This window comes from Hypomesus transpacificus, chromosome 13 (assembly GCF_021917145.1).
Source record: "Hypomesus transpacificus isolate Combined female chromosome 13, fHypTra1, whole genome shotgun sequence".
Taxonomy (NCBI): domain Eukaryota; kingdom Metazoa; phylum Chordata; class Actinopteri; order Osmeriformes; family Osmeridae; genus Hypomesus; species Hypomesus transpacificus.
Genome location: NC_061072.1, coordinates 2,575,809 through 2,602,151, shown reverse-complemented (window position 1 = coordinate 2,602,151; position 26,343 = coordinate 2,575,809). Strand labels below are relative to the sequence as shown.

The window sequence follows — 26,343 nt, the reverse complement described above, 5'->3', positions numbered from 1 at the left end:
TGTATTTCAAACCAAATTTATTGCATTGTTGCATAAAAAAAAGAAAATATACATTGTATTCACAAGATTACGAAATGTTACTTTACTTCTACATTTAAAAACAAACTATTTATTATAGGAAATCAAGAATGTTGTATTATACACTTTCCAAGACAATCATCAGTGTAGGGATGCATTTTCTCAAATGGTCATCTGCCTGTAAACTGTCGGATATCGGAAAAAAAACAGAACGGAGCAAGATACAGACCAGTGAGTGCCACAATTTCTTCTTGACTGTTGTTTCACAAACACGAGGCAAGAGCATAGTCTAGACACCATCGCGAGGACGTCCTGCTGGAATTTACTTGGGCTTAGTCTCAGCATCTGTGACTTGGCGGATGAAGATGGCGTCCTCCGGGTGGCTAATGTCTCCCTGCTCCTGCATATAGGAGGAGGCAATGGCCAGCGTGGAGCCGTCATTGCTGAAGGCCAGTGAGGCGATGCTGGTGGGATAGCGGTGGAACTGGCACAGACGCTTCTTGTTGAAGGGGTCCCAGATGTTCACAAACCCGTCCGAGCCACCTTATTACAAGGAGAGGCTTAAGGTCAATACACTGGTTCTTAAAAGAAAAACAGTAATAATGAGAGCAGCTATTATAACTTTCCCTACACAAATGCAACAGGTCACATGAAAGTAATCTGCAAAGGAAAGTAATAGGTTAAGAATGATTATGGATTGAACCTTAAATCGGGCAGCAACAAACAATTATTTTGATAATCAACTATTCTAATGATTATTAGAAAAAATATTTGGCTAATCACCCACCCTAGTCAACCACCACTGAATTAATTGCATTAACAAGTAACTGGCTGACACAGCATTCTGCCAAATAGAGAATGCGAAGTTGACTTCACGCCGCATTTAATTCTGGGTAAATTACAACATTGTTTTGTTGGGGCGCCATTTTCTAAAGGTTGTCCCGAATCAGTTGTGTATCGAGGCATGCATGCATGCATATTCGTATTTTCATACATTTTCATATTAATTCATACACCTGAACTGTTTATACCATATTGAAGAAAAGGGCTTTCTAATTATTAGTGCTGTCAGTTTAACGCGTTATTAACGGCATTAACGCACACCCAAATTAACGGCGTCAATTTTTTTTTCGCGCGATTAACGCTCTTTTTGACCTAGCAAACTTTTTAGTTTTTTTTCACATTCTGTTGCAACAACCACTGACGTTAGAAAAACTACAATACCACACCGGATCTAGCTAGACCAGAAACAAAACAACAGGCACGCCACAACCACTTGTTTGGGCTTGCGAGCCGGCTAAACAGTCGTAGCAGAGCCCGTTTACGGATATTAGACATTCTCTGGTAGTAGGCTAACGTTATGTTTTGAGTTTATTGCCAGCGCCAGACGCCGAAATGGATGCCAATAAGATTCTGAATGGAAAGTTTACTTTTAAAAGGTTGCCAAATGGTTCCATTGACAAGACCAAAGTGATCAGTGTGTTCTGTCGTTGTGAACTGAGCCGGAGGGAATGAGCTATCATCGCAGCACGTCGTGGAGTCGAAAATATAATTTTGATGGCACACAGCCAAGCACACAGCTGATGCGAATTCTCCGCCTGCTCGTCAAAGCCAGGCGATTGCAATGTTGTTTTCAATTAAAAAAAAACATTTGCACAAAGCAATCCGAACCACTTTTCCATGTCGATAAGAGCATTACAATTAGAAAAAAGAATGGATGAAAAAGAAATCAAGGGACATTTAAAATAGATACAAATGTGCGATTAATTGAGATTAATCGCGAGTTAACTATGACATTGATGCGATTAATCGCGATTAAATATTTTAATCGTTTGACAGCTCTACTAATTATATAAATGTATGCATGATTATTTAAGAGAAAATCATCCCTTATCAAGAAGATTTCAAACAACAATTTACACAATAATCTTCTCCATCCATACAACTTAATTTTCAACCACTCATTACAACAGAGGAAAACGTAGAGCATATGAAATATACAAAATTCTGTGGGGAATGTAGAACAGCACATAAAAAATTTGGGGTGCTCCGATCAGGATTTTGGGGGCCGATCACCGATCCCTCGAAGCAGTATCGGTTGATACCGAGCACTGTTTGTATTCATTTATTTTAAATCCCAAATTCTTACAGCCCCTTAGTATTAGTTAGACCTTGTACTGTTAGTATAGTTAGGACTTGTACACCACTATTCAAGATTTATGATCCCTACATGTTGAATGTATGCACCTTCCTGTCAAAGTAAATTCCTTGTCTGTGCAAACTTTCATGGCGATTAAACCCCTTTCTGATTCTGAATAAGGGGTCAATTTGAAGTCTTTTATTTATCATGTAGCATTATCTATTTAGCTAATCTTAACAACAATGTATATTAACTATAACAATGAAGAGATGATAATTAAAATCAACTGTTTATTTAGTGGCAGGAAACATGTTTAACATATTCCACTCTCTTTCTTAGAGACGCTTTTTAGAGCCGCAACATAAACCATAGCACCCTACGCTGGGTTATTGATAACCGCTTATAAATAAACAAATGTATCCATCCTGCCGAATAATAAATTACAAAAACGGAATAAACAGAGTATTTATACATTTTTACTGTAAAACTATAAAATCTGCAACATAAAAGGCCAGTCAAAATATTGTTTCACATTTTTCTCTGCATTTAGGTAGGAGATAAAGGACCATGGGCAATAAAGTGCACAGTAAAAAATTAATACAAAATTGGCTCTTTTGATCAGCTTTTATAGTGGGTACCCATCTGAGAATTTAAAATGATTATCGGCCGATAATGATTGGAGCACCCCTTATTAGAAATATATATTTTTGTTTAAAAGTAGTGACCATTGTAGTGATTATTGGAACAACTTGAATTACCCCCCCCCCATTAAAAAAATTCATAAACTGGCTTTACTCTCCTTAATTAGAGGTGCTTTTAGCTTATGTTGTCATGAGTATCTAAAAGAAGTTAGATATTAAGCGAAGATATTAAGGCAGGAGCCATGGGAATTTAAGTTCCCATATTTCTACTGGTCCGGCTGGAAAGGGTGTGTTCCTGCAAAGATGGCGGCGACGTCAAAACATGCAACACGGCGTGACGTATTTTTTACTTACAGTGACAGAACTTTAGCCTGGCTGCCAGCCCAACTTCTCCCCGGCCACAAAAAAATGTGTTCGGGAAGTTGGGTCTGGAGGGTCTCGTATTGGGGACAACTACAGAAAACCAGAATCGGGACGGACCAATGAATTGCCAGGGCGGGCTTTATACGATGATGGACAGATGATCAACAGTAACGTAATAAACAACGTCACGAAAGAGCGCTTGGGTTGAATTCGTTTTCAACAAACAACATATTACGTTGCTCTGATTGGTTGTAGGTCTATCCAATTGAGCGAGAGGCATTTGTTTTACGAGTTCGGTTGAAACACGGCCCGTAGTCACAGCCCAACGGAGAGTTTTCAGACTCATATTCTGACTAGAATTATGAGTATGACAACGTCAGGCTAACAGAACTTTACAAAAGGAGATTTTCTCCATGTCTCCTTTTGTATGTCATATAGTGTTGCAGACCAGAGTGTATCGATACCAAGACAAGACCAAGACTTTGAGGGGGCGAGACCGAGTCAAGACCAAGACAGGGCGAGACCGAGTCAAGCCCAGACCACTCAAAATACACAAGGGTTTGACTAGGTAAAAAGTTAAGATTGGATCTGTAACTGTGTATCTGAACAACAAATGAGCACTTATAAAGTAGTGCTGTGTGCTTATGGCCAATCAAAACAGCCTATTTAAATAAATAAAAATCTTAGAGGCGCATTAGGCTAGTACTCGGACTCTGCTTTTACATCTCTCTCTCACCCAAGTGAAGGAGCGCGGTACCGCGGCATTTAACTTAGCATTATTAAGTCAGGAGAGGTATGCAGCTGACATGAGTTAACGATGTAACATAACTTTATATTCATCATTAGCTACATAGCTTTATGTGGCCTGGCTCTTTATCACAAACAATATCTGACAAGCAACTGAAACTAACGCCCTGAAACATACAGCATGTTACATAAAGTTTAGCTAATACTCGCTAAATTTCTTTGTGTAACGGGGGAAGAGATTTCTGAAGAGTTTTGGTACAGAGGCAGATTGAAAACGTTAGGTAGCTAGCTTTGCTAGACTTAAACCTAGCTTACCTTTTTTTTATGTTTTCTTTCTAACCGCCGGAAAAGTTTGATGTAGGCCTAGTCCCAGTCGTCTCAGTTAGTGTCTCTTTACACAAGCCGTGTGTTTTCTTTTGGACGGTATTGTAAACTCTTTGTGGTTCAGGTAACCACATTTATTTATAGCTTATTTGGCCAACATCTTCAGACAGCCACTGTTTCACCCATCTTCTTCATTCACTTTTGGGGTGCGAGGGGGTAATCAGGGTAATTTCAAATTAGAATGAGTAAGTTCTTGGTTGCATTTGAAGCGTGTTTACATCCAATTACAATAATGATATTAAATTAATCAATGCACAGGAAAATGATATTCCCGCAATTGTGGTCTTGAAAGAAAATCCAGAGTCCTCTGTCTGAGAGGGAGTAAAAATTATTCAGACGAGACCTTCAAAATGTGGTCTCAAGACTGGTCTCGAGTACTAAAACACTGATGTCATAGGGATATGCAGGGTTCTTGCAGGTTTCAGTAAGTCAAATGTAAGACCTTTTTAGGACATTTTAAGACCATAAAGATAGAAATTTAAGACCTACACAACGCATGACCCCAAAAATAATTCAATCAAAAGACATTCTGAAAAAAACATGTAATTTCTATGAATGGAATTAATTAAAAAAGCATAAATTTAATATTCAGATAAAGCAATCACATTAGTAACCGAATTGAATTTTTTGGGGGCAAAGTTTGCAGCCTCGTACCTGGAGCAGGGTACTGCTTGTAACCAACAGCGGAAATCGCTGTGATCTAGCCATTGGTGCGTTCGACTTCATGCAGCGCCGGCGTATTTCGCATTCAGGTATTGCAGTTATCACAGGATTTGTAGTTTTATCACCGCGTACATACCAACACCAATAGACTATCCTCCAGAAAGAAATACAACACACCGAACCAACGTTCTGAGGCCAGCGTTCTGCAGGTTTTGTTTGTAGCAAAGACTCGCTTTGTAGGCTACGACTCAATACTTTTTTGCTACCTTCTAATAACTTTCTGCAGCCTGCGTTTCTGGAAACTAACGAGGCTAAAACCTTTTATGAAATTGAGTGAAATTTCACTAAATGAAATTTAAGACCTCGGATGAAAATATGGAAGTTTTTAAGAAGTTTTAAGGCCTTAAATTTAAAGTTCAGAATTTAAGACTTTTTAAGACCCCGCGGGAACCCTGATTATGGAATCAAATAAAGCTAAGTTCCGCCCCGCATCAGGGCTCGACAATAACGATGGCCCGATGATGGCCCAGGGCCAGTAGAACGTAACGTCGGGACAGTGCAAATTACTGATTAAAAAAAGAAAATCGCATTGTTAAAGTTAACATCTTTCATGTTTTGCTATCTGCTAAATGCATAAATAAATTTTCAGCTCGTTGGGTGCACAGTTGGTAAATCAAGAGTTGAGTAGTGAGTGAAGAGTGGTTGAAGAGTGAAGAATTGTAATTCTCTAATCTCAATACATTTTTTAACTGGCACAAGACTGGCGTGAGACAGTAAAGTGAAGATGGTGGCAAAGGAGAGCTACAAGCTCAAACGGACACAACTTTTTTTTATGGAAGTAAGATGCCGTGTCGTCTGTCATATGTTCCCGTCTAAAGCAGACAAAAGTGGGCCTTTATACACAGGCACCGACAATTTTCGAAAACAATCCCTGACCAGCCATGCAAATAGCAGACAGCACCTGGTTTGCATGACAGCTAAGCGGGTGATTGACCATCCGTCTTCCGGGCCGTTGACAATGCTGGTCAGGAATTTTAATGCAGATGCCCATCCTATTATTGCACAACTTAGAACAACGGCATGTCACGTAATTAAGACGGATCAGCCATTCGCCTCGTTCCCCCAAGCTATTGAACTGCAGCAGAAGAATGGTTTAGACTTCGGTACTCAGTATCGTACTGATGAAATGCTATGGAAGCTTTTATATATTAGCATTGAGACAAGAGGTTTCACAGTTTCAGCCAGACAGAGTTGTGCAGAGATGGCTGTCAGCAGGGGAGAGACCACATCATGTTTGAGGTTAAAAAGTCAATTGTTATGCTGACCTACCTTTTTATAATTTTTTATGATTAGAAATGTGATTTCATTTTTGTTATTTTTATATCCAGGATGTGTTCATAATAAATGGTTAAACATGTTTACAGAATAACAAAACGTATAAGTCTTTGGGTTTTGTTGTAACAATTAGAAATTACATCTTTTGGAGGGGGGCCAGTAAGTGTCGGGGCCAGTGGCAAAAATGTTTTAACGTTTAATGTATTACAAAACGAAGGCATTTTTGGGTTTGACGTTTTGTAAAACTTTCCCACACCCTGCTAGTTCGGCTTTGTTTGCACTCCGACATTCTCATAAGCACTGTGTCGTCTCGTCTTTTACTGGATTGCATTCGGGAGTGTTACAGTCTAGTGCTATATTGTCACACATTGATCAAATTGCTTTATTGCAAGCCCTTAAAATAGGTCATATGAGATCAAACAACTTGTCAACAGAAATATTTGTTGACAATGTTTTATTATTTAGTTACCGATAAAGTTGACAAATTGTTTCAGCCCTAAACTCAATTACATTACATTTAGTCATTTAGCAGACGCTCTTATCCAGAGCGACTTAGAATAAGTATAGAGACATTCCCCCAAGGCAATTAAGTCAATTATGGCTTAATTGAAGCCAATAAAGGCTGCATGCATAAGCAAAACCATTCCATATCAGAAACATACATTCAGAACAACCAGCAAGACGGTGTACCTGTGGCAAATGTGTTGTGGACACTGTGAAACGAGATTGCATTGACAGGGTAAACCTGTTCAATTCCATTCTCCTTCAGCCTGTGGCACTTAAAGGCATACTTCTTCTTCTGAACCTCCTGGCTTGGGTCCAGGTACTCCACGGCCACACGGCCTTCGATTGAACTCAGAACATAGCCCTACAGCAAAGGCAGAAGACTTTTCATGATATGCTCAATTAAGAATAGACAAACTCAGGGGACAACTGGGGTTTACCTGCTTGTTGGGGAAGGCTCGAATGCAACGTGTTTGGTACTTGAGACTGGACTCTCTCCTCTGCTGGACATAACCCATGTTCCTGAGGTCCCAAACCAGTACCCTTCTGCCTGCGGTCCCCACAATCACCCTGTCTCCCGCCACAGATAGAGTATACACCTTTGCACAATGAAAGATGCACATAACACATTACATTCATAGGTACTCAGGGTATCTGCAGGTTTAGGACAGTTGGATTTAAGACATTTTTAATAGCACGCAGTATTACATTTAAGACTAGTTTAATTTAAACAAAATTTGAGCACAAAATACCAGTTACCATCCTTATGGGACATTGTTTATTGAAAAATAAATTGCAACATAAGTCTTCAGAATCAGAATTTGCTTTTATTCGCCATTTGGGTTTACACAAACAGGGTATTTACTGTGGCCTGAAGGTGCAAACATTAAAACATATACGGATCTTCAATCAAAAAGTATAAAAGTACAGTAGTCTAACTAATCCTAGGAGCTAACAGTTAACAGCTAACAATTTAAAATGTTAATTATAAAATGTAGCTGCAAGCAGCAATAAAGTGGCCAAGCAGTCATATGACTGAGAAAACATGTTAGACATTCTCAGAAGAGGGTTACGAGTACACACAACAAGTTTGGTGTGAATCCATCAAAGATTTGATAAGATACGACCCAACTTCCTGTTTGCTGGCGAATGGCATATTTTGATTGGCTTTACCGGGCAAACGGTTTTGAAAATCCATAAACATAATGGCTTTGGTGAGACTTGGTCTGAAGATGATCTCTGCCAAATTTGGTGAAGATTGGAAAACATTTGTAGGAGGAGTAAAGAAAAAAAGTTTTCTGTAATTCAAAATGGCTGCCGCATTAATTCGGCTGTTATCACAAGTTATCATGTGTCACATATGGGATGTCCCAAGATATCATGAGACAAAGGAATCAACAGTTATTGGCCAAAACACATTTTGGCATCCTGAGGCCACGCCCAGTGATCACATGACACCAAATTGTTTGGATATCCTCATATGAGGGTTCCAAGTCATCATACCAAGTTTGGTGTTGATTTCCCAAGGTTTTGCTGAGATAAGACCCAACTTCCTGTTTGGTGTCTTAGCTGCCGATTTTGATTGGCTGTACCGGACAAACGGTTTTAAAAACCAAAAATACTTTCTAAATTTTTGGTGAGGGTTGCTGTGATGATGATGTGTGCCAATTCTGGCGAAGATTTGACAAAAATGTAAGGAGGAGAAGCGAAAAAACCTTTCCTTAAATTTCTAAATGGCGGAAAATCAACATAACCGGAAATTGACGTCATTGAACTCGTCTTGACCCAGGGAATCCAATGGTACCTCATTGTTGACATGAAACTTGGTGAAAATAAAGGGGGACTGTGCTTAATGAGTGTGCCAAACTTTTTACCATACAGTTCTAGGGGCTGCCAGACTCCAATGGGAGAGGATGATTAATAAGAAGAAGAAAAGGTAGAAAAACTTAAGTGGCTTTGCCGCTTCGCCACCAAATATTAGGGCTGTCCCCGACTAGGATTTTCTTTGGTCGACCAAAACTCGACTAAAACGTCAACAAAAACACACCAACGAATTTTCGCAATCTGACTCAGTGGCTGCTGGACATTGCAGATTCAGCAGCTAATAGCCTACTAATAACAAGACTCGCATCACCAGTCCTGTTGTAACTGAATGCCGATGGTATTTAGTATCTCTTACAATGTACTACAAAATATTGTTTGTTTAACATGCAAATCATCATTTCACTGCCTGAAAACTTGCAGCATGTGAACTTACGTAGAAGCTGAGTGGGGAACGTTGCAATATAGAAAGATATATTGTCTTGGCCGGAGCAGATAATGTGATTCGTATAATAGGCATATTCATTTTTCAACCCAGCGCGTTAGCATGAGCGAAGTAGGGCTAGGCCAACTTACGTTTTTCGGGTGGTAGGCTACATCATATCCGATGTTGAACTATGAAAAATAAACCGTTGTTGGCAGAGTTTGCATTCAACGTTTTTCAAGTCACCCGGTACTTTATACATGTACTTTAATGAAATACTGCCATACCACAGATTTCTTTGCCATTTTGACTAATAACACCGACAAAGTAGGCTATGGCAGAGTATGTAGTTCTGCAGCCAATTGTGCTCGTGCCGTGTAAAAAATACCAAACCAAAACAAAGCGCAGATTAACAAAAGGGAAAACAGTAACACCTTTTCTTTTAAATTCTATATTTTTTGAGTTTGTTTATTTGTCTGAAATAATATAATCTACAACTTCTGTTGAACATTTCGTTAATTCAACAATGATGACGCAAGCGGGAATCAGATCTCACACTGCCATATGGCAGCTCGACAAAAAAAAAAAATCTTAGTCGACCAAGAGCATATCGACCAGAAAATCGACTAGTCGACTAAGTGGGGACAGCCCCACCAAATATAAATAAAATATATATAAAAATAAGAATATTAATATGAATGGGCAATAGTGTAAATAAGGTGGCTTGTGCGTGCAACAGGTGTCAGATGGACTAATAATAGATAGTTAAATGTCAGTAGGAGTCCTTGGCCTTGTTGAAGAGGCCAGTAGCAGATGGAAAGAAACTGTTCTTGTGGCGTGAGGTTTTGGTCCTGATGGACCGCAGCCTTCTGCCGGAGGGGAGTAGCTGGAACAGAGTGTGTCCAGTGTGGGAGGAGTCGGCCACAATCTTCTTCCCTCGCCTCAGGGTCCTCGAGGTGTGCAGGTCCTCGAGGCTAGACAGATTGCAGCCGATCACCTTCTCAGCAATGCGGATGATACGCTGTAGTCTGCTCTTGTCCTTGGCAGCAGCGTACCAGACGGTGATGGAGGTGGTGAGGATGGACTCAATGATGGCTGTGTACCATCAATGTCTGTGGCAGGTTGAATTTCTTCAGCTGCTGTAAGAAGTACATCCTCTGTTGTGCTTTCTTGGTGAGCGAGCTGATGTTCAGTTCCCACTTGAGGTCCTGGGAGAGGATAGTGCCCAAGAAGCGGAAGGACTCCACAGTGTTGACTGGGGAGTCTCACAGGGTGAGAGGGGCTGTATTCTTCCTGAAGTCCACAACCATCTCCACTGTCTTAAGAGCATTGGGCCTCATTCACCAATATCTTCCTAAATTATTTCTTAAATTTATCTTAGGAACTTTCTATTTAAGAAAATCTACGTGGGATTCATGAATTGTTCTTGAACAGCAGAATTGTTGTCAGTTGTGTTATTAAAATGATGAATCCCAATATTTCGTAAGTTGAAAGCTTGTGACCCGTTGCTCCTATTTACCATAGGTAAACGCCCCGTTAATTCCCATAAAAGGGCATGATATGGCAGGGCCGTGTGCACACTCAGATAAATGTCAAAACGACGTGGTAAAGACGGTGGAGGCCTCGACAAAAAACAGAAAAACTTAATTCTGAAGTGGAGGTACAGCTGCAAAAAGTTAGCGACAAACGACACAATATTTAATAGCGTCAGCTATGGATACAAAGCAGTAAATAAAACCGATGCATGGAATGCAATTATTCATGCAGTGAACGCTGTATCTGGAGAAGTGTGCAAAACTGATTAAGTGAAAAAATTAATGGTTTAACTTTAATCTGAATTCTTTGGCAAAAAAACAGCCTAGAAATCAGTTGACTGTTACAAATATCTATGAGGACTGCTCTTGGTAGCCTAAAGTGTTCCAACAAGTAGCCTACTCGTCGCTCTCTGCAAATAAATCGGTATGGTCAAGGAAGATGTGTTCCCTCAGGGAACGCTCTGCAACATTTTGCCCGTCCGTCCGTCCGTCATCTGCCGCTTGTCCGGGGATCGGGTCGCGGGGGCAGCGACCTAAGCAGGGAGGCCCAGACTTCCCTCCCCCCGGCCACTTCCGCCAGCTCTTCCTGGGGGACCCCGAGGCGTTCCCAGGCCAGCCGAGAGACATAGTCCCTCCAGCGTGTCCTGGGTCTTCCCCGGGGCCTCTTCCCAGTGGGACGTACCCGGAAAACCTCACCAGGGAGGCGTCCAGGAGGCATCCTAATCAGATGCCCGAGCCACCTCAGCTGGCTCCTCTCGACGCGGAGGAGCAGCGGTTCTACTCTGAGCCCCTCCCGGATGACCGAGCTTCTCACCCTATCTCTAAGGGAGAGCCCGGACACCCTGCGGAGAAAGCTCATTTCGGCCGCTTGTATTCGCGATCTCGTTCTTTCGGTCACTACCCATAGTTCGTGACCATAGGTGAGGGTAGGAACGTAGATCGACTGGTAAATAGAGAGCTTCGCCTTTCGACTCAGCTCCTTCTTCACCACGACGGACCGATGCAGAGCCCGCATCACTGCGGACGCCGCACCGATCCGCCTGTCGACCTCGCGCTCCATTCTTCCCTCACTCGTGAACAAGACCCCGAGATACTTGAACTCCTCCGCTTGGTTCAGGATCTCCTCCCCGACCCGGAGATGGCACTACACCCTTTTCCGGTCGATTACCATGGCCTCAGATTTGGAGGTGCTGATTCGCATCCCAGCCGCTTCACATTCAGTTGCGAACCGCTCCAGTGAGAGCTGAAGGTCACGGCCCGATGAAGCCAACAGGACCACATCATCCGCAAAAAGCAGCGACCCGATCCTGAGGTCACCAAACCGGACCCCCTCAACACCCTGGCTGCGCCTAGAAATTCTGTCCATATAGGTAATGAACAGAATCGGTGACATAGGGCAGCCCTGGCGGAGTCCAACCCTCACCAGAAACAAGTTCGACTTACTACCGGCAATGCGGACCAAACTCTGGCACCGGTCGTACAGGGACCGGACAGCCCCGATCAGGAAATCCGGTACCCCGTACTCTCGGAGCACCCCCCACATGAGCCCCCGAGGGACACGGTCGAACGCCTTTTCCAAATCCACAAAACATGTGTAGACTGGTTGGGCGAACTCCCATGTACCCTCCAGGACTCCGCGGAGGGTATAAAGCTGGTCCACTGTTCCACGGCCAGGACGCTGCAACATTTTGCAGCAGCAATAAATCTGCCAATGTGTGGTGTAGTCCTAGTGTGCGGAATAAGCCTACTTTGGGCCTATAAATAGTGATAAGTCACATATTTGATGGCAAAGTTCCCTGTTAACATAATTGATTTGAATTGAAGGCAAAGCAAGGCTAGTTTACAGTTTTTTTACAATCGCTATGATAATCTTTTCAATGCAACTAACAAGTTTACATGTTACTCTCACTCTTAATGCACCTACACACCTACCACACACAATTGGCAAAACTGTTAATTTCATGCTGAAAATCACACATTGTAAACTAAACTCAAACACCCATTTTTATAACACAAAAATACCATAACAATACACCATGTGTCTACTGGAGCTGCAACGAATAGTCGACAAAATCGACTACGTCGTTTGTGAAAAATTGTCGACGTGGATTTTTATCGTCGACGCGTCATATATTATACATATATATATTATAAAAAGATTCAGAGCTGCCGGTAATTTTCACTCAGCATTGCACTGCCCTACCGGAAGTGCAGGGGGCAGTATCGCTTACACTGTCGCACCAAGGCATAGACGTTCATACACCAAGGCAAAGAAGAATAACTTTTTTGAATCATGGCGGAACAGAGTGTGGGAGAGCCGAAACAAGTTAGACCGAGAGCTTCAAAAGTCGGAAGTAAGGGAATATTTTACCAGCAAACCAAATAAAAAAGTACAATGCAACATCTGTTAAATGGAATTAGCATTTCATTCAAGCACCACGGCATTGCATGAACATTTGAAGCCTTGTTAACTTATCGTAAGATTTACGCTTACATGTTGGAAAACAGAACGTCTCATGGAGGATGCTTGCTAACGCTATTTCAGTTATTTTACGTGCAATGTAGTTAATCAGTGAATTATAAGAATGTCTCATGGAGGATGCTTGCTAACGCTATTTCAGTTATTTTACATGCAATGTAGTTTATCAGTGAATTATCAGAACGTCTCATGGAGGATGCTTGCTAACGCTATTTCAGTTATTTTACGTGCAATGTAGTTAATCAGTGAATTATCAGAACGTCTCATGGAGGATGCTTGCTAACGCAACTTCAGTTATGTTACGTGCAATGTAACGTCACTGTGTCCAATCCCGACCGCTGTAAACTACTGTTGTCCAAACCCGAACGGTGTTTGGACACCCAGTTTCCGGTCTTTTTGCCACCATTTTCTTTTGCAATCGCTAGCAAAGTGTAAGTAATATTATTTTAGGCATACCAAACAATCTACGTGTCAAATTTCATATACATATATGGACGTTTACATGTCTAAATAATTTAGGAAAGTTACATTGATGAGAGAAAGCCAAAAGACCACTCAGGCGACGCTCGGGCGACGCTTTTTACTCTGACATGAGAAGAGTTCAACAAAACATCCAGCAGGTGGTGGTAAACAGTCAAATTCAGATTTTATCGCATAGTTTGGAGATGTTGAAGCGTGATACCTTATTGTCCCCGTATATATTGACAGCATTATGGTCAGTTTGGTGACCCTGGATCAAGTTAATGTCCCCAAAAAACAGCAGCAGCGAGTGTTTAGTACGAGTATAAGTGCAGTCGGGTTTGGACAAGGGTAGCGCACAGCTAATTTACCGGCGCCAGGGTCTTCAGGGTCTTTTTACCGGCTCTAGTAAAGGATAAGCTAACTCTAATTTTGTTTACAATATTTAGCTCGAAAGGTAAGAAGTTAAAGCTTAACGTGAAATCAGAAAATCAGCTGAAAACGTGATACAATAATTTTTTTCAATATTTGAAGTGGCATTTTATCAGAATGTTAGCTAAAAACCGGTCGGGATTGGACACAGTGACGCTAGTTAATCAGTGAATTATCAGAGTAGCCTGTCTTTTCGTTCGTTCTGAATAGTTAACCTCTTCCACTTAGCATTCATCAAACTAAATATTGTGGAAAAATCATAATTTCATATTAACACAATTACGAGAGATCTACTCTAGCATTATACAAAAATATGATGAGCCAACATTAATTAAAACTTGTTTGCACTTCACTTTTAAAAGCATTTTTGCACTTTAATTTGTATTACTATTTTTATGTTTACACAACTTGTGACTCAAATACATTTGAATTCAAATTTCAACATTTGTCATTCTTTTTTTTTTGGGGGGGGGGGGGGGGGGGGGTGACTAATCTAATGATAAATAATCATTAGATTAGTCGATTAATCGAAAAAATAGACGATTACCAAAATAATCGTTAGTTGCAGCCCTCGTGTCTACCAAAACACTAACACACATTCGCTTTCAACAGGAACATTTAATCAATCATAGCACAATGTTATAAAAAACACTAACATAAAATGAAATTACAGAAACTGCATTCTATCATACAGTATATGTGTCAGGTCTCACAGTATATGGATCATGGATTGTGTTGCAATGCAGTTTCTTTTTTAAGCCTCTTTACATGTTCATTTTGTTGGGTTCAGTAAATGCATGCATTTTGTTTCTTTTGTTGCAGAAATTCAGAACAAAAAATGTATGACCCATCTCAGAGTAGCTTTATACAATGTATGGTTACTGTATTGAAAAAATGAGGACAGAAACAAATGCTGCAGTAAAGGCTTCAGTTGCAACAGGACATTACTGCAGGAAATATGCAACATAGCTGCCATTTACAATATTTCATCAGTTACCCTAGCTCTGGCCCTTCTCTGAGCACCACCACACATTTTAACTCCTCTCCCTCTCCCTTGCCCGACTCCTCTCCCTTGTCCTGGTACTTGTCTTCCTCTCCCTCGTGCAGGCATTATATATTCTTTCTTCGTGTTTCTCTGTATTATTCTTTTTCCATATAAGATTAGCCCAAAAAGGTCCTCTTACTGTATATACACCTTATGGTAATGCGATAGAAAGAACCTCAAAACCTGAGTGTTTCCTAGTTGGGAATCAGCTGTGATTTAGAGTATTTGCATGAATTCAACCAGCTGTTTCTCAGTAGCAATGGAATAAAATACAGGGGATATGTTTGTGTTTCAATATACAATATGAACAACTGTTCACTTGATTGGCTTTAGCCAATAATTTAGGTTCTGAACAGGATGTTATCTGTTCCGACATACAGTGTGAAAGCATTGGTAAATTGGGCAGTACAAATCAATTGTTTTGGTCTTGGTTGAGCTTGTGTGTAAAAGAAGTTCAAGTATTTAAGATTTGTATTTATTCTATGCATTTTGTGTCAAAGCAACAAAAAAATGTGTTAATTGTATAGCCAACACAGACGGATGTTGTGCTAACTATGTCAAGAGTTTAGGAAACTAGGAAAACGCGACAATAGCGATTGTAAAATACTGTCTTTATATAGGCCAGCACAATTCACACAATGGAAATTCCAAGTGCTTTACAAATGAACGATGTGTAAGTGTAGTGTGTATTTATAATTAAAAAAGAAATGTGTAAAATTATGAAATATTTAGTTGAAACATTTTATGAAATATTCCATTTTAAATTAGAACGGACGAAAAAGGTAGAACTACTTATTTTGCACAAAAATGTCAGCTTTCAATTGTACATTTGGTGAATGAGGCCCATTGAGCTGTAAGTTATTCTGGCTGCACCAGGTCACCAGGTTGTCAGCTTCCCACCTGTAATAAGACTTGTTCCCGTCAGAAATGAGCCCAATGAGGGTGGTGTCGTCTGCAAACTTCAGAAGACGGACGGATGACTGGAGGTGCAGCTGTTGGTGTACAAGGAGAAGAGCAGAGGGGAAAGGACTCAGCCCTGAGGAGATCCGGTGGTGATGGACCGTGAGTCAGAGACGTGTGTTCCCAGCTTAACGCACTGCTTCCTGTCAGACAGGAAGTCTGTGATCCACCTGCAGGTGGAGTTGGGCATGTTCAGCTGGGAAAGCTTGTCCTGAAGCAGGGCGGGGATGATGGTGTTGAAGGCAGAGCTGAAGTCCACAAACAGGATCCTGGCGTAGGATGCTAGGGAGTCCAGGTGCTGTAGGGTGAAGTGGAGGGCCATGTTAACTGCGTCGTCCACACACCTGTTGGCTCTGTGATGGCTTTGAGGTGTGCCAGCACCAGGCGCTCAAAAGACTTAATTACCACAGAGGTCAGGGCGACCGGTCTGGAGTCATTATGTCCTGTTTGGCCTTGGCTTTTTGAGCACAGGGATGATGGTGGAGGACTTGAGACAGGCCTTGAGACATGGCATTTCTCCAAAGAGGTGTTGAAGATGGTGGTGAACACCGGAGACAGCTGGTTAGTGCAGTGCTTGAGAGTGGCTGGAGAGACAGAGTCCGGTCCAGCTGCTTTGCAGGGGTTCTGCCTCTTGAAAAGGCTATTTGTTTATCTCTCCTGAATGGAGAGTCGTCAGTGTGGTGGGGGGCCTCTTGGGTGGGGAGGTGCATTTCAGGACAGTCCAATTGTCTTTCAAATCTGCAGTAGAACTCGTTCAGGTGTCAGTCTTAGTACAGCCGTTTAGCCTCTCTCGCCGCCTTGCTAAACCTGTTCTTTGACTCCTTAAATCTATCTATCCCCACCCCTAAACGCTTGCTCCTTCACCAACCTCAACTTAATGAGTTTTGCAGAGAACCAAGGCTAGTCATTGTTGAAGTTTACCCTGGTGCGTGTTGGAATACAGTAGTCCTCACAGAAGTACAACGTCAGTCTCTGAGTTCTGAGTTCATCCAGACTATTGGTAGCACTCGTGAACATATCCCAGTGTTTGCGCAACTGACTAAACATTAGGCAGTAGTGACTGCACTGAAAGCTTTAATCCCCATCATTCAGAGTTTTAAAATGTTCTTACAAAATGTACACTTGCACACACTTGTTCTAACCACACTGCAAAACTGGGTTTAGGCCTATGTAACCAGTTCAGTAAATTTGAACTTCCCCAAGGTTTAAAACACAAACTTTTCTTCACGTATAGCCCAATCCCAATGTCCCCCCAAAACCCTAAGCACTGAACCCTCACAGACTTGCTTGGCATTACCTAGTAAATGATTGCAAGAGGTTGCAAGGGCTCAAAATGCTATACATTGAATGGGACTGCACTTTACTGCATTAACGGCAAAATAGTAGTTTAATTTTGTTGGATCAAATCTGATGAAAGCATATTTGGAATTTATCATCAAAGGACAAACTACACACTATATACACTATTTTGGCTATATTAACCATCAATGAGTTTTGTGTTTAAAGTTACATGTTAACTTTTATTTATAATGTTTACGTCAGGGTTGGTTGCTTGTTTGTTTACCGTTCTTCTTGTCTTATGAGGTGGGTTTGTTTTCGCTTCGGGGCTTCCCCTGGTAACCCTTGAAAAGGGTGGGTAAAGGGCAAAACATTTCTGGGAAAGAGCCCTTGTGCACTTGACGATTTGACCGTGGGACAGCCCAAAGCCTTTACTAACTCAGCGAGAACGAGCCTCAAATTCTGTGAGGGTGGACATTGGGATGTGCCCTAGTCATATTCAGTTTGTGCACCTAGTGACCCCAACCAATCATCTATTGTTGGTTCCGCTTTAAAATATATATAAACAGAGGAACACATTTTTGTAACATGATTTCAAAAAGAAACCAGTGAAAATAAAATAATCTTCATTATATCAGCTCAGTTGGACTTTTAAGGCCTTTGACACAAATGTAAGACTTTTTAATGCTAATTATTAGGAGTGGGAATCTTTTGGCACCTCACGATTCGGATCGATTCTTGGGGTCACGATTTGATTAAAAATCGATTCACGATTCTTTCAATTTTTTTATCTAATTTCGATTTAATATATATACACTTACATTTGATTCCAGTTTGCCGGTTAGTGTTACTTGTTCCTATTTGACTGTGATAGGCAGTTAAGTGTTGAAGAAAAAAATCCCAATGCATCAAAACATTGAAATGTATTGGTTTTCTTGCTGTTCAGTAAACTAATTGTTACGCGTTTCTTTTATTTTTATTGATATGAATCGCTACAAGACTGAACCGTGATTCAAATGCGATTCGATTTTTCCCCCACCCCTACTAATTATGGCCTTATTTTTACATTAAGGAATTTAAGACTTAGGATCCGCAGGTACCCTGTTCAACCTGTCCAGGACAAGCACATTTTTTAATTGGATGGGTCAAGGAAAAACATTTGATGAAATGCTCAGCCTAACTCATTTAAGTGCAGGGTTTCTAGCAGCACTTTTCAGTTAAGCAAGAAAGAAACGCCTGCCACCTTAACTACGGCGTCCAAAAAAAGTTATGGTAATATTCGCTGTTGTCCTGTTCTCCCTTCCATTCCAAACCTTGACTAACGCCAGTCTCCCTTCTCTGCAGAACGCATTAGTCTATTGCACAAACTAGCCCCCTATTAAACCAGTGTTTCCCCTAGGATTTTTTTTTTGCAGTGGGGGCAGGTCAGGTCTAACACCACCCCCCCCCCCCCCGGCCAAAACAAAGTGCTAACCCTATATTTCGTAGCATCTTAATCTAATAGCTAATGTAATATTGCACATGTTTTCGTCCTATTTCCCCTAAATAAATGAAATTTGCATACTTAAAGACACCTTACAGTATGTTCTAAATGGCATAAATGCTGCCAATTAATAATTGACATAACAACTTATTGTAAATGCAGTGGCCTAGCCTACAGATTAAGGTAGGCCACTCGGAAGCATGTACACTGTCTGCTTCATTTGATCTTGATAGGCTAAGCATTCTGTAGCAAATAATAACAATATACCCACTATTTATTAATTAAAACTAGGCTACTTAAGCATAATAATGCACCTAAAATACAAACGTGAGCAAGGGCAGCAATCGCTATCGAATCAACAGACGTGCAATTTCGCTAGCAGGGGAAGAATACAAACAACGACAATCACCAGTTAACTTAATTAAAATTTGCAAGAACTATTGACTAATACATTAACAGGCTTAAATGAACTGACAACATAAATTATACGACTTTCAGTTCTCAAGGATGCACACGCGCAATCTCAACTGCGCTGTGAAGCGCGTCTGTGCTATTCTCCGACATGCGCTCTAACAATCACGGCCGCCACGGTAAAATCAACATAGGGGAAACACTGAAAACCATGAGGTGTATGTGTACCTTGGGATGGCTGACAACTTCTTTACAATGACCAAACAAGCCATGAACATAGTGTAGCGTTATTGCTCTTATGGTTCTTTCCTTTGGGACTTATTTGGTATTCACAATGTATGCTTCATGTTTTGGCTACCTCGTTATGATCAATGACCTATGCACTTTTGTAAAGCTCACTCTTGGAAGTCGCTTTGGATAAAAGCGTCTGCTAAATGCATAAATGTAAATGTTAATTGTAGAAGACAATGCCTTCAACTGTTTTTTTTAACTCTTGATAGTGATGAAAAATTAGTTTAGCTCACCTTATCATTTTGCTATACTTGTTAGATGGAAAGGCTTGTAACGGTTGCCTTACCTTTTCAGGCTGGCTAAAGGTGCCAGCATTACATGGTGTCCGAGGGTCCCACAGCCGAACTGATCTGTCCCAACTTCCTGTAACCATCACGTTGACCTCTGGGCAGTACTCTACACAACGAATGGGAGCATCATGTGTCCCAACTATAGTATCTGTTTGAGGAGGTAAAAGTACAATACAATCTCATTATGTGCAGGAGATCAGCATGCATAGTGTTGTACCATTAAATGGGTCATTGACAGTTTTTTGGGGGGTATTTCCTTAAGTTCTCCGAATAGGGTATGTAACATTGGTTGGGATGAAAATGGCCCGGGTGCTGTTCTATGCGCCCATATGCACCCTGTGAAAAAACGAGAGGTTTTCTCCCTTTTATGGTATGCTCGTGAATATATAGATGAGCTTCGCACTGATTGGTTGGTTTACAACGAATGAAGCTGTGAAGACGCAACACGACCAACAGCACTCACTGAAACCAAATTGAAGGTGGAGACTTGAAATATAAACGTAAAAATAAATCTATTGTGCCTACACAACACTATTTTCAACAGATTGGGGTCAGATGGCTGAGTGGTTAGGGAGTCAGTCTATTAATTAGAAGGTTGTTGGTTCGATTCCCAGCCATGCCAAATGACGTTGTGTCCTTGGGCAAGGCACTTCACCCTACTTAACTCGGGGAGAATGTCCTTGTACTGGATAAGAGCGTCTGCTAAATGACTAAATGGGAATGTAGATTGACGAGATAACATTTGAAATTATAACGTTAGTTGTTTCCACTTCTGTTGTCGAAGCAAACAAGATCGACTTAGGTGGGTAACATTACAGCTTAGCAACCAAACTATCGTGATTCAACTCTTGTCGTGATTTGTCAGCTTCACCTGACAAATATTTGGACAAACATGCATCGTGAAATGTAGATTTACATACAGAGGTTATTTATTCAAATGAAACAGTCAGGAACATGAAATAATGTTAGCCCCATTGCCAATAAACAAAATCATCACACATTCTACCCACGATAGATACAGGATACGTTAGCATTGCTAATAACTGTTAGCGATGAATTCATACTATAGCTTGCGGTTGTGATGAATATAAGGTTGGAACAGCACCTCTTCAGCAACAGCTCCATAGCAAATCCTGCTTTACATTGTCCCAGGTTTTCAAAACTGTCCTCGGTGAAATGGTTCGAGCAAATGTGTAATTGAGGGGTCGAACTGCACAGGGATCTTCTCATAGACAAACATCACAGCCCGTCGAGTGTTTGGTTCCTTGGGAAGACTCTGAAAAGTGTCAGCATTCCCTGTACAGCCTGGAACACTGCATTTACGACCACAGTCAATTTTCAATATCCTTGAAAAAGGTTCTTTGTAATTCTGTTTGTAATTCTGTTGGGTGGCTCTTTCAAAACCAACCGTTTTACAGCAACAAAAAAAAATATTGTGAGATTTGCATAGGAAAGAGGTGTCAATGGACTTTAAAGTTCACTGTATGTCTATTTTACCCACTTGCCGTTATGCAACTGTGACAAGGTAAATTCGGTTCTGCTGTCAGTGTCTCCTTTACATTTTTAAACATCCTGTTAAATTTGCCTGAAAACGCCTAAAAAGCGTAGCCAAAGTAAATTGAAAGCTGTTCTTGAACCATTTGGAGTACATGCATGTGAATGGTCTCTTTTGAAAGGTGACACTGAAGTTATTTCCCCTGTTGTCAGGACCCGTGTAAGTCCTACTGGTGTTGAGTAATAGAAGCTTAAACACAAGGAAACTGAACGTTTCCATCTCTGCCGAGAATTCGTTTTCAAAACAGAGGCCTGAAGAGGCCTAGAGGTGGTAGGTATTTGCTGGAAGACAGAATTAGACCAAAGCTTGAAGCCTTAACCAATTTAAGTCAAAAGTCAAACATAATACCACAATATATTCATAATTGACACGTTTTTAGAAGAGTACAATCCAGGCGTTTTCTAAAAGGGCCTTTTGGAGACTCCAAAATGACAATTTGTAACCAAGGTCAAATACTTAGGATAAAAAGGTATTATTTTTCATAATTGTTATCTTTAATGAAAGGTGGTACTTAAAACTATCATATATAAATGGCTAAATCCCCCATTAGTATAGCTGCAACGCAAAAACTGAAGCATGAACACATTGGAGTGCTTTATCAATATTACATTACATTTACATTACATTAAGTCATTTAGCAGACACTCTTATCCAGAGCGACTTACAGTAAGTACAGGGACATTCCCCCCGAGGCAAGTAAGGTGAAGTGCCTTGCCCAAGGACACAACGTCATTTGGCATGGCGGGGAATTGATCTGGCAACCTTCTGATTACTAGCCCGACTCCCTCACCGCTCAGCCACCTGACTTCTGTAGCCACATTACGCCTGGGACTTTTATTTGAAGGCTCCACAGATACCTAGCATGTTGGGTATTAGCATTTTCAGCATCTCCTTAGCTACAAGGCTAACAAGCTCATTTCAGAGCCAGTCAAAGCCAGTTTGAGAAATTAATTTAGAAAGAGTGTGGGGGGGCAGGACACACAGATCTAGTTGGCTGTAGAGTGCTGTAAACCGGTCATGGAAGTTCCTATTGGCTCAAACAAGGTGTCAATCGAAAGGGCAGAGTGTAGCGGCCATCTTCACACTCTCCAATTGTAAATATTGGAACCACAGCTCTTTGTATGAGCGTGAGAGAGTGCGAAAATTGAAATGGGGAAGGCAGAATGAAGCAACAACTTTGTGGCTATGTTTGGATATAATGTCAAACTAGTCGACGTGTTAGATAGTTTGGACTTTTGGGAATGTAACCAGTCCATTTTTGTTCGGATTGTTTGCATACCTGGACCAGGCGGAACCTTTGAGGGTGAGTAGAATAGTTTGCGTTTGCTTCGTTTACATATTTGTGACTGGACAAAGACATTGGCAATACTTGCTGTTGCGACTTGATCTCGAAATGGTTTCCATAAGTACAACCACAAGAATCGTAGCTTTCAAACGATTTATTATATGGCAACGACAGTGCAAGCGTTCTGATTGGCTAATGGGTAATCATGCCAGCCGCGTATTGACCTCATCGCCGGTCTGCGGTCTGATACGGATTATTATTGCCCTGCTCTGACGTCATCTTCAAAATGAGCGATAGAGGATTCAGCCGAGTTTTACTATCCAGATGATAATGAAGACATCAAGAGCGACAAAGAAATTGTTAACTTTCTAAAAGAGTCTTTATTTGTGTTGGAATTAAAGCCATTTTAGCAGAACCGTGTTGTCCGCTTTCTATCAAAAGTAATTGGGTGCTAGGCAACACCTGAAACACACTGTGAGAAGACTTCTGGAAGACACTAGGGGGTCAGATGACTGAGTGGTGAGGGAGTTGGGCTAGTAATCAGAAGGTTGCCGGATCGATTCCCCGCTGTGCCAAATGACGTTGTGTCCTTGGGCAAGGCACTTCACCCTACTTGCCTCGGGGGGGAATGTCCCTGTAAGTTGCTCTGGATAAGAGCGTCTGCTAAATGACTAAATGTAAATGTAAGACTTGAGAGCTAGCTACAATTAGCCTATCATTTATTTTCATTTACAAAATGAAAAGAGCTAAAAATGCCATAGAATAAACAATTTACTAACCTCGACCGTTCGGTTAGTAAGTAGTTAGTATTACATGTGTATCAGTCTAAAAAATACATTTGTTAAAATTTGGTGCGCAGTAACTGGGGGTGGACAGGGCAGCAGGCCTGGACCGTAGTCAGGTTAATAAATGAATAGATGTGGCAGACATACCTTGATCTGTGTTGAGATCATGGGTTTTCAGCTGAGTGTCTAAACCTCCACTCCAGGAATGTGTAGGATCCTAAAACACAGAAGATATGTCTAAATGTTCCTTCATGTTCAAGAGTGTGACTATAATGATGGTGTACAGACCTGCAGTAGTTGCCAGGTTTAAAATAAGACTTTTAGCAACTATAGCAATGTACTGTTTTAGTATACTTATAAACAGTCTTCATGCTTACATAAAAAGCACAATCTAGAACAGGCGCTGAGTGTTGATACTTCATCCTCATGGAGTTCCCCCCAACATCATAAAGGCGGACAGTAGAGTCCCAGGAGGATACCAATAGAAATTGGGCTGTACTAGGGCTGAATTTCACAGCAGAGATGCTGTCTTCTGGGCCCTGGTTAAGCTTGTACTCGTTTGACCCAGTCATCTGTGGAAATAGGTAACAATGACACTGAAGTAATCAGACAGGCCACTTGTATCCTAACACAATAAACGTGTAGTCTAGTATCTAGTCATATCCAATTAATGAGGCAGTTGAATTCCAGAACGACTCAAGTTTGCTAGCTAACTTAGTTAAAAATAAACAAAAACATGTCACATGCATGGTGACGTTGGCCAGAAATTCAAACAGAGGTCATACTGATGCTTTAGGTAGTTAACTTTTCCCACGTAGTGCTAATACGTAGCTGAATGTGGAACATTCCAGCTATTTTGACAGATAGCTTATTACCTAGCTACATATAAGGTGGCTAACATTAGGATGCTAACAGACTGCGAGGCTAGTTAGCTAACTTGCTATGCTAGCTAGCAACCAATGTTCCCTACAGTACCAAAGACGGAGAGCTACTGGTACTGGAGCTACCTAAGCAAAATGTTAACTTAACATGTTAGCTCATCTGAATTAAATGACAAACAGAACGCTAGGTAGTGCATAAGAGTTTCGGAATGTTTCAAATCAATTTGTTTAGTACTAGCTAAAAACCGTCTACAACCGCAGAATCCATGCTAAGCCCTGCTATCTTTAACCTACTCCCGCCTAGCGCTAAACAGCACGTCATTACTAGTGTTGGTAAGAGATGGATATGTTCATCGCCGCAAACTATACTCACCGTTTTTGTTGTAGAAATGTAACTTTGCTTACGATCTTTATTCTAAACAATATTCACTTGCTATGTGCACTCGCTTCACACTACCGTGTGCTGTTAGAAGTGGACAGCACAATTGCTAACCTGGAGTTGCTCTGTTGCGATATGTGGGATTTGATTGGATACAACGAATAACCCATGTTCCCGCCTAAGCTTTGATTCGTCGTTATTCCCTTACACTTCCGTTTCCGAATACAACACATTAGGTGCGTTCGACATGACTGACTTCATGCAGCGCCGCAAAGCAAACAGCGCTTGATCGGCCATGACTGACGTCAACGCAGCAAACCACGAGAAGCTGGAATGTCCGACTTCAGAGCCGTTTTTAACTCCTCCCCGACTGCAAGCGGCTACTCTCGCCGCCAGTAGTTTCATGCAGCTGCAGTCCATGTCGAACTCACCTTCTGGCTGTGTCTGGAACCGCTAACTCGTTCACTCATTCACTATGAACGGCAGTGAGTGCACTGCATTTCCGCAGTGAGTGAACGAAATAAGTGAGCGATTTCAGACGCTGACGTCAGAGAGCACTCGGGAGCTGTCGCAGGTGCGTTCGACTTCATGCAGTGCCGTATCACCCGATGCATGACTCTCTGGATTGGCACCCCCTTCGCGGGAGCGCGCGCGATTCAAAGAGTGAAGTATTTCGTCTTGATATCGCATCCAAAAGAAGGGGAGACAGAAGTCTCACATTATTAGTGATGGGAAGTTCGGTTCTTTTTACTGATTCGGTTCTTTGAATCTCGTTCAGTAAAATGAACGAATCTTTTTTCGAGTCATTTGTTCATTTCAGGGGGGGGGGGGGGGGGGGGGGGTTGGGGGCTAGGGGGCTATACGTCCACTGCAAAGGACGTATAGCCCCTATACGTCCACTGTAGGTTAGTGCATGACATGTGCACCAGCAAATACTATTTCAAAATAAATTCCTGCATTAAAATAATGTATCATGAGTTTGTATGATTTGGTCATGTATTATCACACTAGCATTTAATTATCACGTCAAACAATTACACTGCACTAAACTGTAAGTGTAAATGTAAAGTGAAAATAACAAAACCAGTCAGTATGATGACTTGAGCGAATATCATTCATTCACGTCTTACTAAAACAGCGGCCACGCAAAAGGGAATAAGGAAACTGTTTCCTCTACTAAAAAATACAATGCGGGTCACGTGAAAAAAGGATCCAAAGACTCGTAGAAAGACCGAGTCGGGGAAGGAACTAATCATTCGTTTCCTCTAGCTACAGAGCCTATGCAGGTCACGTGAAAAATGATCCAAAGACTCGTAGAAAGACCGAGTCGGGAAAGCAACGAATCGTTTGTTTCCTCTTGCTACAGCCTATACAGGTCACGTGAAAAATGATCCAAAGACTCGTAGAAAGACCGAGTCGGGAAAGGAACGAATCGTTCGTTTCCTCTAGCTACAGAGCCTATGCAGGTCACGTGAAAAATGATCCAAAGACTCGTAGAAAGACCGAGTCGGGAAATGAACGAATCACTCGTTGAGAGGACTCGTTACTCCCGAGTCCTTATAAGGATTCGTTCAAAATGAACGAATCGTTCACGAACGACACATCACTACACATTATACCGTCTTTGTTGTTGAATTCAAGAGAAGGATGTCTGTTATCTGTGTAAATATCAGATGCTATTTTCAACACAAAATCCTTAAAATTCGTAATTCAAACGGTATACGCGAACCAACATTCTTGCACCGTCTTTGTTGT

General features: G+C 41.3%; 1 protein-coding gene across 2 annotated transcripts; it reads right to left on the bottom strand.

The window, feature by feature from the left end:
• Nucleotides 1-25,101, bottom strand: bub3 (BUB3 mitotic checkpoint protein). 2 transcript variants are annotated; one of them, XM_047032721.1, is made up of 7 exons: nucleotides 25,020-25,101; nucleotides 23,706-23,900; nucleotides 23,476-23,545; nucleotides 19,700-19,851; nucleotides 7,236-7,394; nucleotides 6,982-7,159; nucleotides 1-561 (listed from the first exon to the last, which is right to left on the bottom strand). In XM_047032721.1, exons 1-7 carry the CDS (start codon nucleotides 25,056-25,058, stop codon nucleotides 341-343), a joined length of 1,014 nt encoding a protein of 337 aa, XP_046888677.1. In that variant the 5' UTR covers nucleotides 25,059-25,101; the 3' UTR covers nucleotides 1-340. The 2 variants fall into 2 exon arrangements, with proteins under 2 accessions (XP_046888677.1, XP_046888678.1); XM_047032722.1 differs by lacking the exon at nucleotides 25,020-25,101 and adding an exon at nucleotides 24,583-24,867.
• Between the last annotated feature and the right edge of the window lie 1,242 nt (nucleotides 25,102-26,343).